Below are 12,261 nucleotides of genomic sequence, written 5' to 3'. Positions count from 1 at the left end.
GTCAGTAACAAGTGTCTAGATTGTTCACCTCTGTGACATACCTCTTGTGCAGTTAGTAACAAGTGACTAGATGGTTCACCGCTGTGACATACCTCTTGTTCAGTCAGTAACAAGTGACTAGATTGGTTCACCACTGTGACATACTTCTTGTTCAGTTAATAACAAGTGACTAGATGGTTCACCGCTGTGACATACCTCTTGTTCAGTCAGTAACAAGTGACTAGATGGTTCACCGCATACCTCTTGTTCAGTTAGTAACAAATGACTAGATGGTTCACCGCTGTGACATACCTCTTGTTCAGTCAGTAACAAGTGACTAGATTGGTTCACCGCTGTGACATACCTCTTGTTCAGTTAGTAACAAGTGACTAGATGGTTTACCGCTGTGACATACCTCTTGTTCAGTCAGTAACAAGTGACTAGATTGGTTCACTGCTGTGACAAATCTCTAGCATAATAAAGAACAAGTGATTTTAGATGGTTTACCATTGTTACCATGATCTAGCAGGACCATGCTATCTATCACAAATGTTAAAATCATGACTTTTAAGATAGTTCATCGCTTTTCACTAATTTATGAGCTCCGAGCAATAACTGAAGTTCACTTGAGAAACCTTGACCCACAGTCTGTCTACAACACCCCCCTTAAGTGTGTGAGAACTGTTTAATCGGATGGCCATATATCTGCCAAGAATGACAGCTTTTACAGCTTGTAACCTTAAGTGGCAGGTCATCCATTGTGAAAATTTTGTGTCTGCATTTCTTAGATACTCAGAATTTGAAAATTGGAGACTGTAACATGTAACGGATATTTTTGAAGACCGCCAACAATCTATCTTATACTGCAAAAGATCATGTCAGCTAGGCTTACAGATAATCTGTGGGAAACCCATCTTTATACACGGTAACACAAAAGGTTTCTAAAAGAGAAATTACAGAGATTTTCTGGCCCTAAATAATTAACAGTTCTATTAGGATGCAACACTGATGTCGTTGGAGAAACGTCACTTTTATACACGCGTAATAATTAGAAAATTTAAAAAGTGCTCTTTGCCAGTTGTTTCTCAGCTGGCGCAGAAGTAGATAGCTAATTAAAACGCTGGAGGATAGGGTTTTTATTTCCAGTTCATTCTGTAAATGTCTATTTTATGTCAGGAGGACTTAAATTTCTTATCAAGTTTGATCGGTCACAAGACCTCAATCAATCCAGGATATGTGGAATTCAATTTTCTGTTTGTTAGATTTTTGCTTTAAAGTACTTTCTGATTCCCCACAAGGAATACAATGTTTAGTATCACTGTTAAATTGAACTGTTGCATACCTATGTTTAATTCATGAAAACGAAAAGTTTTCCAATGTACTTTCTGTATTTTAATGTTTTGGAAATTGTTTCTATACTCTGAATTTGCTGGCTTTGGTCCCACAATACATCGCGAGTAAGATTTTTCCTTAGCTTTTATATACCCAAAGGGAAAGCTTTGTCTATGTAATATAGGCCTGGAATCTAAATTGGGTATAATTGAGTGATTGATTATTTTTTCTTCAAAAACTATTTTCTTCTGCATTTATAGAGATTTGGATTTGATTGAACCACTCTTAAGAAAGTAAAGTTATTTCATGTATTGGCAGAGTAATGAGATAGGAAAATAATCTTCTTTAGAAACATAAATGCAAGGTTCAAAGTGGGGGTCTGACACAGGGGCCAGACACCAATAGGCTTTAGTGATTAGTGAGCTGCAATGGGATCGTGTCTATATGGTGTGAAGTTTACTCCATTACTGTGTTAAAATTATCAAAATTATTAGAACCCAGCTGAGCTAACAAGCAATTACATTATACATTATTGATGTTTTTAGACAAACGTTCATGTTAGTTTGTCATTCATAAATCATTCATAATATTTGATATTTTGAAATTCTTACTTATTACAAGAACATGTAAGCATGCAAGTATACCTAATGGAAATGCATGAGATTATCATTGACTAGCTTTGGTAGCCTTGTTGTAAACTGACAGTCGCGAATGTGACCGCAACATTGCCCGAGGAGTGACGCTGATGTTACACAGCAACAACAACATTGCCCGAGACTGCTTTTTGTACATGTTACAGACGAGAATACTATACAGACATAAATATATATTTTGTCCTAATGATTATGCAAAAAACTCCTTCCAAAGGTGTTTTTCTCAAAAGCTGTCATCCCGATGGCTAAGTAATCACATTGGTATTTGTAAAGCACAAGTTTCTATACAGGTAAACTTGATTGTGTGATATTGACTCTTTGTAGATACAATCCATATTTGCCCAAAGTTAATTGTGAGAGAGGATTAAGTGATGGTTGGTAATTAGAATGTGTACTAAGATATGCCGTGATGAATTTTCTGTCATTATGGATCGTGAAATAATTGAAGGTTAAACATTTTCCCAGTTTGTTATTTTCTGTCCTAAATTTTTCGGAAAAATGATTTATTAAAACGGTAAGCTATCAACTCCTTTACTGACAAAGCATGGAATACAAGATTAAGCCATATATTTGTCTATGATTATATTTTGACTTTTAACATTGTCTGTGTTTTGACCTTTTAAATTTGTGCTGCAGAAATGCCCGGGTTGATTGCCCTACGACGGAGAGCCGAGTCGGACAAGCCTCTTGTTGGAGCCAAGATCATCGGGTGTACGCATATCACAGCACAGACTGCCGTAAGTCATTGCATTATCAGTGCTCATACGATCAACAAAACAAATAGTCGTAATATAACTGTCCATATAGTCAACAAACAAATATATTCAGGATTTTGCTGGAATGTAAAAAGGGTCTTTGCTAAATTTGATTCATCGCTCATAGTCATTATAAGGGTTGGGTATGGGACAGGAAAGAGGGTTGGAGCATTGAGAGGGGGAGAATTTAGGAGGAGTAATTTGAGTTACCAATTTGATCTATAGTGCTCAAACTTTAGATAATACTGACTCCTGGGTAATTTAGATGTTTGAGATAGCTTTTCAGATCAGTAGGTCATAGGTGAAGGTCAATGAGCTTTTTAAGATATGTAGGTCAAAGGTGAAGGTCACTGGGCTTTTCAGATCACTATGTCAAAAGTGAATGTCACCGAGCTTTTGACCTACATTAGGTGAAAGATGAAAGTCACTGTTACTATAAATGCATTTTTTTCCTCTTAATTCTCACAAGAAAACGATATGCAGAGAGTTCGATCATCAGTAAAGATCAAGGTCACTGTCTTTATGAATAGAATAGTCTATCCTGAAGGTTATAATAAATAGGTTACTTCGATGTTGTACGTGAAATTAGGTCAAATCATACGGTTGCACCATTTCCTTAGACTTTTCAAAAATTACAAGCCGATACATGGTGGCTACTGTGTATATGTTTTCATTTGTTTGGAATGCTTCTGGACGCACAGATTTAATACAATTCTGGATGACTATGGCCAAACTTTGGTAAATCTGTAACGGACTGCACAACAGTTTCTATATTATTTCATTTTCTGCTGAAACAACATGTTGCATAGAACAGGTAAAAAAGGTTCCAGGTGATAAGGTTAGTTTTGATGTCAAGGTCGTGGTGACCGTAATTGTGATTCGTCACGAGATATGTCGTTGTAAAATTACGGCTGTAAATATTAAACCTAGTTTTATCTGGTCCTGTATGGATTGGGATGGGTTGACTAAATGTTATATAGCAAAGTGGTGATCTAGTTTTATACAGGAGGAGAGGAAGCTGTTTGGTAATAAAATGCCAATAAAACCGATTGATTGTCAAGTTAAATTTTCCATTTTGTTATCAGACATTGTGTATCATTTGTAGCTAATTGAAAATTGATCTTCCGAGGTTTATTGAAAAATATAATGAGTCTGCATAAAATCTCATAGAACCTCAGAACCCATCTATTTGGTAGTTGATGTATCAACTTTTATATTTTGTTGAGTTTTTTTGAGTCCACATAAAATTCAGAGTGATCTCCATGCTTTTTGGAGTCAGCAATTAATCCATTTTTATGCCTTAAGAGTTTTGAAGTCCACATAAAATTCAGAGTAACCTCCAAGTTTTAGGGAGTTTTGGAGTCAGCTTTAACCAAGTGATGTCTTCACTTTTTATTTTTATTCACTTTTTTTAAATCGGCATAAAATCCCAATTGAACTCCTGTAGTTCATGTATTTCACAGTCAGCAAAAAATCCTAACAGATCTGTGAATTTGAGTCCTAAGCAATCAAACCAAAACAAAATAGATTACCTCCCTGGAGGCCCCCGGAGGTGACCCCCATGTGCTGTCTTTTAGTTATAGTTACGTTACCTCAAAATAGAACACTTTTGCACATTTGACTATAATTTAGAGATTCCCGAAGATTTGCTAATTTTAGTTAATTGATTTTATTCAGCAAGCTGATGACTGCAGTAACTGTAGTCTCTCCGTCTCCCCAACAAACATTTTCAGCTTGGCATTTAGTATGGCATGCCGTTTAAGAAATTCATCTTAATTTTTTCCTGGAAATAATTCTGTCTGGTATTGTACATGTCATTCATTATTAGACTCGGAGAGATCGAAATTCCCTCGGAGATGTGAGATTTAGTCTGTATCCAGAAGTGATATTTTGTATTTGATTGCGTTGAATAAATATTGGGAACATTTTGGTATTGATGTATCAATTGAGGATTTTAGAATTTTCCTGCCAAAAAGTTCAATCTCGTTTTAGGATGATCAAACTGCTTTTAATTCTCGGTAAATATTTGATCTTGCTTTTCACTGTCAACAGAATTTGCAGATCAATGTAGTGATGATGAATTTCTTCGTTTTCTCACGCATGTTTGTGCAGTGATTGATGGTCACAAAGTATTACATAATATTTCAGGTCTGAAGTAGGTTCATGCTACACTTGATTCAAATATAAACTATTGACTGGATTTTTTTCCCCGCTGGGAGAATTGACAAAAACTACCTGTTCTATATTTGCTGAGTCAGAGGTCACCACTGCCATGTCTAAGAGTGCTGGTTCGACACTGCCATGTCTAAGAGCGCTGGTTCGACACTGCCATGTCTAAGAGTGCTGGTTCAACACTGCCATGTCTAAGAGTGCTGGTTCGCCACTGCCATGTCTAAGAGTGCTGGTTCGACACTGACATATGTCTAAGAGTGCTGGTTCGACACTGCCATGTGTCTAAGAGTGCTGGTTCGACACTGCCATGTCTACGAGTGCTGGTTCGACACTGCCATGTCTGAGAGTGCTGGTTCGACACTGCCATGTCTAAGAGCGCTGGTTCGACACTGCCATGTCTAAGAGTGCTGGGTCGACACTGCCATATGTCTAAGAGTGCTGGTTCGACACTGCCATGTGTCTAAGAGTGCTGGTTCCACACTGCCATGTCTAAGAGTGCTGGTTCGACACTGACATATGTCTAAGAGTGCTGGTTCGACACTGCCATGTCTGAGAGTGCTGGTTCGACACTGCCATGTCTAAGAGTGCTGGTACGACACTGCCATGTCTAAGAGTGCTGGTTCGACACAGCCATGTCTGTGAGTGCTGGTTCGACACTGCCATGTCTAAGAGTGCTGGTACGACACTGCCATGTCTAAGAGTGCTGGTTCGACACTGACATATGTCTAAGAGTGCTGGTTCGACACTGCCATGTCTGAGAGTGCTGGTTCGACACTGCCATGTCTAAGGGTGCTGGTTCAACACTGCCATGTCTAAGAGTGCTGGTTCGCCACTGCCATGTCTAAGGGTGCTGGTTCGACACTGCCATGTCTAAGAGTGCTGGGTCGACACTGCCATATGTCTAAGAGTGCTGGTTCGACACTGCCATGTGTCTAAGAGTGCTGGTTCCACACTGCCATGTCTAAGAGTGCTGGTTCGACACTGCCACGTCTAAGACTGCTGGTTCGACACTGCCATGTCTAAGAGTGCTGGGTCGACACTGCCATATGTCTAAGAGTGCTGGTTCGACACTGCCATGTCTGAGAGTGCTGGTTCGACACTGCCATGTCTAAGAGGGCTGGTTCGACACTGCCATGTCTAAGAGTGCTGGGTCGACACTGCCATATGTCTAAGAGTGCTGGTTCGACACTGCCATGTGTCTAAGAGTGCTGGTTCGACACTGCCATGTCTAAGAGTGCTGGTTCCGCTGAGGCTTCCTCAGTGGTATCCTGCTTCCATCAGCTACATTGGCTTTGATTCAAGGAAGCGTGCCACGTCCAAGATAAAAGAGTATTGACTAGTTGTCAATCATTGGAAGAGAAAATGGTATACCCTTTGGCCTCCGCCTCCTGTATTTGTTAGATCATTAATCTGATGATATTTGCCGGGACACATTTTCTGCTCTTTCTGTGTCATCTGTTTATACCTACATATCCAACAAATTGTTTACAGTCTTCGCCTAGATAAAATAGCACAGCAAAATGTATTAATTTTTTAGGTCAGTCTTTGCTCTGGGTCACTATTTGTCGTAAATGACCTTGTCAGTCAACCTTCATCTCAGGGTCAAATAATAGATAGAAACAAACCTGTGTACCAACAGTTTAGTTCAGATAGTTTCTCCAGGGACAGCGATAGATTTACAGATCAAACCACAGCCCTATAGTCAGTGTTATAGATAGAAATAAACCTGTATTCTCCAGGGACAGCGATACAGTTACAGATCAAACCACAGCCCTATAGTCAGTGTTATAGATAGAAATAAACCTGTGTTCTCCAGGGACAGTGATACAGTTACAGATCAAACCACAGCCCTATAGTCAGTGTTATAGATAGAAATAAACCTGTGTTCTCCAGGGACAGTGATACAGTTACAGATCAAACCACAGCCCTATAGTCAGTGTTATAGATAGAAATAAACCTGTGTTCTCCAGGGACAGTGATACAGTTACAGATCAAACCACAGCCCTATAGTCAGTGTTATAGATAGAAATAAACCTGTGTTCTCCAGGGACAGTGATACAGTTACAGATCAAACCACAGCCCTATAGTCAGTGTTATAGATAGAAATAAACCTGTGTTCTCCAGGGACAGTGATACAGTTACAGATCAAACCACAGCCCTATAGTCAGTGTTATAGATAGAAATAAACCTGTGTTCTCCAGGGACAGTGATACAGTTACAGATCAAACCACAGCCCTATAGTCAGTGTTATAGATAGAAATAAACCTGTGTTCTCCAGGGACAGTGATACAGTTACAGATCAAACCACAGCCCTATAGTCAGTGTTATAGATAGAAATAAACCTGTGTTCTCCAGGGACAGTGATACAGTTACAGATCAAACCACAGCCCTATAGTCAGTGTTATAGATAGAAATAAACCTGTGTTCTCCAGGGACAGTGATACAGTTACAGATCAAACCACAGCCCTATAGTCAGTGTTATAGATAGAAATAAACCTGTGTTCTCCAGGGACAGTGATACAGTTACAGATCAAACCACAGCCCTATAGTCAGTGTTATAGATAGAAATAAACCTGTGTTCTCCAGGGACAGTGATACAGTTACAGATCAAACCACAGCCCTATAGTCAGTGTTATAGATAGAAATAAACCTGTGTTCTCCAGGGACAGTGATACAGTTACAGATCAAACCACAGCCCTATAGTCAGTGTTATAGATAGAAATAAACCTGTGTTCTCCAGGGACAGTGATACAGTTACAGATCAAACCACAGCCCTATAGTCAGTGTTATAGATAGAAATAAACCTGTGTTCTCCAGGGACAGTGATACAGTTACAGATCAAACCACAGCCCTATAGTCAGTGTTATAGATAGAAATAAACCTGTGTTCTCCAGGGACAGTGATACAGTTACAGATCAAACCACAGCCCTATAGTCAGTGTTATAGATAGAAATAAACCTGTGTTCTCCAGGGACAGTGATACAGTTACAGATCAAACCACAGCCCTATAGTCAGTGTTATAGATAGAAATAAACCTGTGTTCTCCAGGGACAGTGATACAGTTACAGATCAAACCACAGCCCTATAGTCAGTGTTATAGATAGAAATAAACCTGTGTTCTCCAGGGACAGTGATACAGTTACAGATCAAACCACAGCCCTATAGTCAGTGTTATAGATAGAAATAAACCTGTGTTCTCCAGGGACAGTGATACAGTTACAGATCAAACCACAGCCCTATAGTCAGTGTTATAGATAGAAATAAACCTGTGTTCTCCAGGGACAGTGATACAGTTACAGATCAAACCACAGCCCTATAGTCAGTGTTATAGATAGAAATAAACCTGTGTTCTCCAGGGACAGTGATACAGTTACAGATCAAACCACAGCCCTATAGTCAGTGTTATAGATAGAAATAAACCTGTGTTCTCCAGGGACAGTGATACAGTTACAGATCAAACCACAGCCCTACAGTCAGTGTTATAGATAGAAATAAACCTGTGTTCTCCAGGGACAGCGATACAGTTACAGATCAAACCACAGCCCTATAGTCAGTGTTATAGATAGAACTAAACCTGTGTACCAACAGTAGAGTTACGATAGGAATCCTTTAGGACAGTGGTTGTCGGGGTGAGGTCGGAGGTTTTCTATTTGATGGTTGCTCTGTGTACCAGTTTTGGAGCCCAGGCCCGTATTCATGAAACCGTTCTCATGCTGAAGCATGGATTCTGTGCTCAAACAAACTTTCTTTTAACACACTTAAGTCATGTCAAAAGATCAAAAAGCCAAATGTGAAAACAGTATTTGGCTTGAAGTCTCCTTGGTATTTTTTCAAAATCATTGACAAAATAAGATTTGTTTATTAACTTATAACCAGAACAAGAAATTAGGCTTGAGCACATAATCCATTATTGAGCACGAGAATGGTTCCATGAATATGGGCCCTGGATACTATCTGTAAGAATGCACCAATAGATTTTATTGATATTTTCTGAAAACATCCAGTATATTTCTAACCTAGACTAGACTGCGTTCTGTACGTATGGTATAAATAGTCAGGGAGGTTGAGCGTGGCCAGATTGATACGATGTCATTAACCCGAGTATTTGTTAAGTATTGGATGCCTCACACATTTCGTGCTGTAGAAATCGTAGTGATGACTGATGGCAGGGTTACGACAACTGTTTACTTGTTACAGAGAGTCAGATCTGCTCTATCACAAGGAGGCAAGTACACCGATATACCGTGTCTCCAGCATGCATACACTATACACATGGAGGCAAAAATGGCCTCGGCTGTTAATAGGACGTTTAACAAAATTAAACCAAACCAATAACAGAGAGTCCAAACAGTTGTATGGAGTGAACACAAACTAGAAAAATATGTTTCGTTCCCTGTAATGTTGAATAATATTGGAATGTTTCATGTCACCATGAATATGTTCATGTGCATTATGTCTGCTGCGATAATCAACACTGTTGTATACTGATCTAGTAAAGATTTCTGCAGATACATGTACCTGGTATGATGTAAAATGGCTGTATGTCTGATAATATGAAGATGATTCTTTGCTTGATAGTAAGGAGATGATATGAAATAGGAAAGTGTGTATTTGGATGTCTTGTTGCATTGCCTGGTCAGTGACATTCAAAGGGATAAAGATTAATCCGGACCATCTCTCGTCTCAGACTTTTACCTCCATTCAGCATCCCTATGAGGCCACTTCTCCCATTCCGTCCGTTTTTAACTGACTGTAAACTCAATGGATGAGACGGGGCCCTTACTGACCTGTCAGTGTTCTAGTTAACTGACTGTAAATTAAATGGATGAGAATCATTCCACATTACAGCCTCGTTGCACATAAGGTCAGATTTGGTAAGTAGTCAAGTCTAGACAGTTTTCCCTCTGAGAAAACTGTGAGGTCTATAGAGTTGGAAAAGTTTCAACCTCAGTGCACTAGAAGACATACTCTGTTTGGCTGAGGGCATCATGTGTCTGACCTGTCAGTGTGTAGAACTCCAATGAAGGATTTTCGGTCAGTATTAGGTCATTATAACATAGCATGGACATTTACTAGAGTCTATCACGTATATGTGAGATATGGATATCCTATGAGAGAGTGTAGAATTTGGGTTAGAAGCGAGGCTTTGCCAAGGCTCCGACACCGAATTCTGCACCCATGGATAGATTATCTATATCACACACACTTAGGTCATGATTGACTATTTGTCTCCCTCCTCTTTACTCTTGGGTAAACAGCACATAGACAATTGAAATGCAATATTAAATATAACGCAATATACACAAAGTAAGGAGCTAGATTATCGGTTAAAAGCTCATTAGAGCTTATGTTTTGTCATTTGTAACTATACCCAATTAACCGAATTTAGATAAAGCTTTCGTATTCGTAAGGCCATATTAGGAAAGAGCAGAACAAAGTATGGTTACGTATACCAAAGATATTACCTCAAAACAAAGATCCATGCAACACCTTGAGGGCTAGCTTGTACAACAACTCTTATGTTCTCGGGGTGTTGTCACTTGTCGATCGCAAGATTGCCACAGTTGAATGACATGTTGACCGCAAGATTGCGACTGTCAGTTGAACAACATGTTGACACGTTTTTAATTGTGATGTCATAATGGCACGCTGTCATCTGATTGTGACGTTATAATAGTACTTGTCACCGAGTGCACCAATATACATACTATTAAAATTACAGTCCAATGGTCTCAGTTGACATCCTTTCAAAGCTTTTATGGAAGTTAGTTATAAGATACTCTAGTTTTAGTGGACTTTAAACAATTTCGGTTAAATATATTTTGATAATTTGTTTTTACATTGACAGGTTCTCATGGAGACCCTATCAGCCCTGGGGGCTACGATCCGGTGGGCAGCCTGTAACATCTACTCAACACAGGTCAGTTCTATAATTAACATCTGCTCAAAAGAGGTCACTTCTATTACAGCCTGTAATATATTATCATCAGAGGTCACTTCTTTAATACAGCATGTAATATATTATCATCAGAGGTCACTTCTATAATTACAGCCTGTAATATATTCTCATCACAGGTCACTTCTATAATTACAGCCTGAAAAAAGTTATCATCAGAGGTCACTTCTATAATTACAGCCTGTAATATAATATCATCAGAGGTCACTTCTATAATTACAGCCTGTAACATCTACTCAACACAGGTCAGTTCTATAATTAACATCTGCTCAAAAGAGGTCACTTATATTATTACAGCCTATAACATCAACTCGACACAGGTCACTTCTATAATTACAGCCTGTAACATCAACTCGATACAGGTCACTTCTCTAATTACAGCCTGTAATATATTATCATTAGAGGTCACTTCTATAATTACAGCCTGTAATGTATTCTCACCACAGGTCATTTCAATAATTACAGCCTGTAACATATTATCATCACAGGTCACTTCTATCATTTCAGCCTGTAACATATTATCATCACAGGTCACTTCTATCATTACAGCCTATAACATCAACTTGACACAAGTCACTTCTATTATTACAGCCTATAACATCAACTCGATACAGGTCACTTCTATAATTACAGCCTGTAATATATTATCATTAGAGGTCATTTCTATAATTACAGCCTGTAATATATTCTCACCACACGACATTTCTATAATTACTGCCTGTAACATATTCTCATCACAGGTCACTTCTATCATTACAGCCTGTAATATATTATCATCAGAGGTTACTTCTATAATTAAAGCCTGTAATATATTCTCAACACCTGTCACTTCTACAACTTCAGCTTGTAACATTTACTCAAGACAAGTCAGTTCTAAATTACAGCCTGTAACATCCACAGTTGTGTATAAGATGTTTGAGACTGTATGATAGTGGATTTATGAGTGACTCCAGGCAGTTTGTTATTGGATTTCTTACAGGGAGTCGGTCAGTTCTATATGGGAGTAAACCTCATGTTGGGTCAAGACTGTCCAGTTGTGAATTTCTTACAGGGAGTCAGTCAGTTGTATATGGGAGTAAATCTCATGTTGAGTCAAGACTGTCCAGTTGTGGATTTCTTACAGGGAGTCACTCAGTTCTATATGGGAGTAAATTTCATGTTGAGTCAAGACTGTCCAGTTGTGGATTTCTTACAGGGAATCAGTCCGTTCTATATGGGAGTAAATCTCATGTTGAGTCAAGACTGTCCAGTTGTGGATTTCTTACAGGGAGTCAGTCAATTCTATATGGAAGTAAATCTCATGTTGAGTCAAGACTGTCCAGTTGTGGATTTCTTACAGGAAATCAGTCAGTTCTATATGGGAGTAAATCTCATGTTGAGTCAAGACTGTCCAGTTGTGGATTTCTTACAGGGA

At 38.9% G+C, this 12,261-nt stretch overlaps 1 protein-coding gene across 5 annotated transcripts in view; it reads left to right on the top strand.

Moving 5' to 3' along the window:
- Window positions 1-12,261, top strand: part of LOC110456192 (S-adenosylhomocysteine hydrolase-like protein 1) — a 115,879-nt gene that overhangs the window by 66,286 nt on the left and 37,332 nt on the right. For all 5 annotated transcript variants that reach the window (XM_021506787.1, XM_021506781.1, XM_021506806.1 and 2 more), the window contains 2 exons: window positions 2,601-2,701; window positions 10,740-10,811. In XM_021506787.1, the coding sequence (XP_021362462.1) occupies window positions 2,601-2,701; window positions 10,740-10,811 (173 nt within the window). The remainder of the gene's footprint in view (window positions 1-2,600; window positions 2,702-10,739; window positions 10,812-12,261) is intronic.

This window comes from Mizuhopecten yessoensis, unplaced genomic scaffold, assembly GCF_002113885.1.
Source record: "Mizuhopecten yessoensis strain PY_sf001 unplaced genomic scaffold, ASM211388v2 scaffold1011, whole genome shotgun sequence".
In the NCBI taxonomy this organism is placed as follows: domain Eukaryota; kingdom Metazoa; phylum Mollusca; class Bivalvia; order Pectinida; family Pectinidae; genus Mizuhopecten; species Mizuhopecten yessoensis.
The sequence above is the reverse complement of the archived record's forward strand: the minus strand, read 5'-3'. Positions and strand labels throughout refer to the sequence as shown.